The sequence below is a fragment of the Hipposideros armiger genome, unplaced genomic scaffold (genome assembly GCF_001890085.2).
Source record: "Hipposideros armiger isolate ML-2016 unplaced genomic scaffold, ASM189008v1 scaffold_14, whole genome shotgun sequence".
In the NCBI taxonomy this organism is placed as follows: domain Eukaryota; kingdom Metazoa; phylum Chordata; class Mammalia; order Chiroptera; family Hipposideridae; genus Hipposideros; species Hipposideros armiger.
Genome location: NW_017731364.1, coordinates 2,851,499 through 2,857,361, shown reverse-complemented (window position 1 = coordinate 2,857,361; position 5,863 = coordinate 2,851,499). Strand labels below are relative to the sequence as shown.

The window sequence follows — 5,863 nt, the reverse complement described above, 5'->3', positions numbered from 1 at the left end:
GAACAAAACGACAGCAACTTGTCTGTTCCCCTTCCCCAATTCCCCAGCACTGTTCCCATCCCCCCAATTCCCCAATAAAAATCTAAAAAAATAAAATAAAATAAAATAAATAAATAAAATTCATATTTACCTGTCCTTTAGCAAAGCCACAGAGCAGTCTTGAGCAGTCATTGTTAATACTGAGGGCAGAGATGGCTCCATACTGACCTCCAACACTAGTGCTACCCAGGCAGAGTCGCAGAGCTTGATTCTGATCTAAAGAAAGCAATTTGTAAAATCAAGTGAAAGAAAAGGAAGGAGTGAGTAAATATATATTTAGTATAGGCCTATTTTCAAAAACTTGGGAGGGAGCAAGAATCAGAAGAATCAATGATAAAGTCATATTCATTTTAAAATATATGTATTAAGCACCTACTAGAGGCTGGGCTTTGAATTACACTAAGAATGCAGAAAAAAACAATAGGGACAAGCAAGAGTTGATACAAAACTTGCTAATGATAAGTGAAAAAAATCCATAAGAAATCTGTATCGTCTTGAACAAACCATCTTTTATCTCTCTCATTCTAGTACTATATTTCTTGCTATCTTCAGGATGCAAAGTCAAAGGGAATACCATCTTTCAAAGTACCTTTAAAACTTCAAAAATCAAAATTTATTTAGAATTTGACTGAGATTTACATTTATATTATTCATGAAGAAAAGGTTTACTAGGCAAATTAACAGTACAAATAAAATTAGAGTAAACATTTAAACTACTTAAGAAAATTATTTCAAGGATCAACACTTGATATGCAAAAAGCAAATATTTCAAATCTCTACTAGATTAAATTATTTAAGGGCAAGGATCTTGCCTGAATCACCTCTGATTTCTCCAGGAGGTGCTCAAATATTTATTAAGCTTTATTATCTAATAATTAGAAGAAATTCCTCTAGGGCAGCGGTTCTCAACCTTCCTAATGCCGTGACCCCTTAATACAGTTCCTCATGTTGTGGTGACCCCCAACCATAAAATTATTTTTGTTGCTACTCTNCAACGTCCTCCACAACTAGACTGAAGAACAAAACGACAGTAACTTGTCTGTTCCCCTTCCCACAATTCCCCAGCGCTGTTCCCATTCCCTAATTCCCCAATAAAAATGTTTAAAAAAAAAAAAAAATAGAAAAAGATGTTTCATGTAAATGAAAACCAAAAGAAAGCTGTGGTAACTACACTTTTATCAGACAAAACAGTCTGTAATAAAAGACAAAGACAGGTACTACATGATGATAAAGGGTTCAATCCAACAAGATAAACATTTGCAAATATTTATGAACCCAACATAGAAGCACCTAAATACCAGGGGTGCCAAAAACATGTATACAAGTGGACACTTTGGTCAATGCTGCACAAGCAGTTCACCGTAATCAAAAGTGTCTGGACGCTGATGGTAACCACTTTAAGCACCTCTTGTAATTGCAGAAGTCAAATGTGACTTGAATTCATCTTTTGTTATTGGTATATGTTGAGTACTACAATTTTAATAGTTTTTTCCTTTCTTAAAATATGCATACATTTTTTGGCACCCTCTGTATATAAAACAAATTTTAACAACCTAAAGGGAGAAATTGACAGCAATACAATAGTGGGGGACTTCAATACCCCACTTACATCAATGGATAGATCATAAGACAGAAAAATAAGGAAAGGTGGGCCTTAAATTAGACCAGATATACTTAATAGATATACAGAGAACATTCTATCCAAAAGCAGAATATACATTCATCTCAAGTACACATGGAACATTCTCCAGGATAATCATATATTAGGTCACAAAACAAGTGTCAATAAATAGAAGAAGACTGAAATCATATCAAGCATCTATTCCTACCACAATGGTATAAAACTAGAAAGCAAAAAAACTGGAAAAAAATCACAAATATGCAGAGAATGAACAACATGCTAATGAATAACCAACTGGTCAATGAGGAAACCAAAAAATACCTTGTGACAAATGAAAATGGAAATACAATATACCAAAATCTATGGGATGCAACAAAAGCTATTCAAAGAAGGAAGTTCATAACAAAACATGCCTACCTCAAAAAACAAGAAAAATCTCAAATAAACAATCCAACTTTAAATCTAAAGGAACTGGAAAAGAGGAACAGACAAAGCCCAAAGTTAGTAGAAGGAAGGGAAAAATAAAGATCAGAGCAGAAATAAATAAAATAGAGACTAAAAAGACAATAGAAAATATCAATGAAACTAAGAGCTACTTCTTTGAAAAGATAAACAAAATTGACAAATGTTTAGCTAGAAAAAAAGAGAGAGGGCTCAAATAAAAAAATCAGAAATGAAAGATGTTACAACTGATACTGCAGAAATACAAAGGATCATAACAGATTACTATAAATAATTATACACCAACAAACTGGACAACCTAGAAATAAAATGGATAAATTCCTCAGAATATATAATCTTCCAAGACTAAATCATGAAGAAATAGAAAATCTAAATAGACCAATACCAGTAGAGAGATTGAATCAATAATCAAAAACTTCCCAACAAACAAAAGTCCAGGACAAGATGGCCTCACTGGTGAATTCTACGAAACATGTAAAGAAGATTTAATGCCTATCCTTTCTGAACTCTTCGAAAAAACTGAAGAGGAGGTAACATTTCCAAACTCATTGTATGAGGCCAGCATTACCCTGATACCAAAACCAGACAAGGACACCACAAAAACAAAATCACAGGCCAATGTCACTGATGAATACAGATGCAAAAATCCTCAACAAAATATTAACAAACCAAATTCAACAAAACATTAAAAGGATTATATACCATCACCAAGTAGGATTCATTACAGGGATGCAAGGATGGTTCCACATCCATAAATCAGTCAACGTGACCCAATACATTTAAAAAATAAGGAACAAGGGCCAGCTGAGTGGCTCAGTTGGTTAAGAGCTCGCTCAAGGGTTTGAGCTCTGAGCAACAGCGGTTTGAGTCCGGCCCGAGCAGAGCTGCCGCTGAGCTGCCAACAGGTGGCAGGATGGCTCAGCTAAAAAAAAAAAAAAAAAAAAAAAAAAAAAAAGGAACAAAAAATTCACATGATTATCTCAATAAACACAGAAAATCATTTAACAAAATTCAACATCCATTTATGATAAAAACTCAAAAAGCGGGTAGAGAGGCAGCGTACCTCACTATAATAAAGGCTATATATGACTAACATCATACTCAACAGGGAATAGCTGAAAGCTTTTCCTCCAAGATCAGGAACCAGACAAGGATGCCCACTCTTGCCACTATTATTCAACATAGTATTAGAAGTCCTAGCCAGAGCAATTAGGCAAAAAATAAAAGGCTCCAAACTGGAAAGGGAGAAGTAAAACTGTCATTATTTGTGGACAATATGTTTATATATACAGAAAACACTAAACATTCCACCAAAAAACTATGTGAATTAATAAACAAATTCAGTAAAGTTGCAGGGTGCAAAATCAATATACAAAATCTGCTGCATTTCTATACACTAACAGTGAACTACAATAAAGAAAAATTAAAAAGAAGTCCCATTTACAATTGCAAAAATAAAATACCTAGGATTAAATTTAACCAAGGAGGTGAAAGACCTGTACATTAAAAACTATAAGACACTGATGAAAGAAACTGAAGACAATGCAAATAAGTGGAAAGATATTCCGAGTTCATAGATTAGAAGAATTAATATTGTTAAAATGTCCGTATTACCCAAAGCAGTCTACAGATTCAATGTAATTCCTATCAACAGTGCAATGGCATTTCTCAAAGAAATAGGACAAACAATCCTAAGATTTGTATGGAACCATAAAAGGCCTGAATAGCCAAAGCAATCTTAAGAAAGAAGAACAAAGCTGGACGCATCACACTCCCTGATTTCAAACTATATTACAAAGCTATAGTAATCAAAACTACATGGAATTGGCATAAAAACAGACACATAAATCAATGGAGCAAAACAGAGAGCTCAGAAATAAGCCCACACGCATATGGTCAATTAATTTATGACAAAAGAGCCAAGATATACAATGGGAAAAGGACAGTCTCTTCAATAAATGGTGTTGGGAAAACTGGACAGCCACAGGCAATAAGAATGAAACTGGATCATTATCTTACACCACACAAAAAAATTAACTCAAAATGGATTAGACTTGAATGTAAGATTGAAACCATAAGACTCCTGGAAGAAAACATAGGCAGTATGACATTGGTTTTGGCAATACATTTTTGAATCTGACTCCAAAAACAAAAATAAACAAGGGGTACTACATCGAACCAAAAGGCTTCTGCACAGCTAAGGAAACCATCAACAAAATGAAACGGCAACATACTGAAGAGGAGAAAATATTTGCAATCATATATTTGATAAGGGGTTGATATCTAAAATATATAAAAAACTCATACAACTCAACAGTAAGAAAAATAAAAAATAAGATTAAAAAATAAGCAGGGGATGTGAATAGCTATTTTTCCAAAAAAACACACAGATGGCCAACAGGCCAATGAAAAGATGCTCAACATCACTGATCATCAAGGAAATGCAAATCAAAACCACAACGAAGATATCCCCTCACACATGTTAGAACAGTATGATCAAAAGACAAGTAATAACAAGTGTTAGCGAGGATGTGGAGAAACAGAACCCTCGTGCACTGTTGACGGGAATGTAAATTGGTGCAGCCACTATAGTAAAAATATAAATAGTATGGAGGCTTCTCAAAAATTAAAAACAGAACTACTATATGATCCAGCAATTCCACTTCTGGGAATTTATTCCAAGAATATGAAAACACTAACTCAAAAAGATATCTGCATCCCCATGTTCATTACAGTATTATCTACAATAGCTAAAATATGAAAACAATCTAAGTGTCCTTCGATGGATGAATGGATAAAAAAGATGTGAGAAAGATAGATAGATAGATAGATAGACAGACAGACAGATACCATATGATTTCACTTACATGTACAATCTAAAAAACAAAACAAATGAACAAACAAAACTCACAGATACAGAGAACAGATTGGTGACTGTGAGAACAGATTGGGGCCTGAAGGTTGGATGAAATGGGTGAAAGGAGTCAAGAGGTATAAATTTCCAGTTATAAAATAAATAAGTCATGGGGATATAATGTACAGCATGATGACTAGAGTCAATAATATTGTATTGCCCAACAGGTGGCAAGATGGCTCAGCTAAAAAAAAATATATATATATTGTATTGCATATTTGGAAGTTGCTAAAAAACTAAATCTTGAAAGTTCTCATCAAAAGAAAAAAAATTACGTAACTTTGTACGGTGACAGGTGGTAAATAGACTTATTGTGGTGATATTTCACAGTATATACAAATATTGAATCATTATATCGTATACCTGAAACTAATACAATGTTTTACGTGAATTATATCTCAATTTTTTAAACAATCTCATACTCTGGCTCAGTCAATAACAATTATTTAAAAATGTGAACAAAAATCAGACTGAGCAACCTCAGATTAGCTCTAAAGACATGTCACTTTATAACACATATTTTGGTCTTCAAGACATAGATCTAGAGATACTAGTTTTTCTAAAATTGATTTTAATGTTGTCTTATAGATAAAATAAAATTCAGGGCCGGCCGAGTGGCGCAATGGTTAAGAACTGGCTTGGGATGCCAGAGGGCCCCGGTTCAGATCCCACATATGAGGACCAGTGACACTGCCCTCTACAGCTAAGATGCTGAACAACAGCTCAACCTGGAGCTGGGCTGCCCTGAGTCACCAGCTGCGTAGGCTGCAGCCCCTGTGGCAGTGGGTTGCCATGGGCTACCGTGTGTAGCCAGCAGCCGCAGTGAG

The 5,863-nt window shown here is 34.5% G+C and overlaps 1 protein-coding gene across 3 annotated transcripts in view; it reads right to left on the bottom strand.

Annotated features, from left to right (window-relative positions):
* VPS8 (VPS8 subunit of CORVET complex) overlaps positions 1-5,863 on the bottom strand; it is a 255,460-nt gene that overhangs the window by 202,999 nt on the left and 46,598 nt on the right. For all 3 annotated transcript variants that reach the window (XM_019668968.1, XM_019668980.1, XM_019668973.1), the window contains one exon: positions 131-255. In XM_019668968.1, the coding sequence (XP_019524513.1) occupies positions 131-255 (125 nt within the window). The remainder of the gene's footprint in view (positions 1-130; positions 256-5,863) is intronic.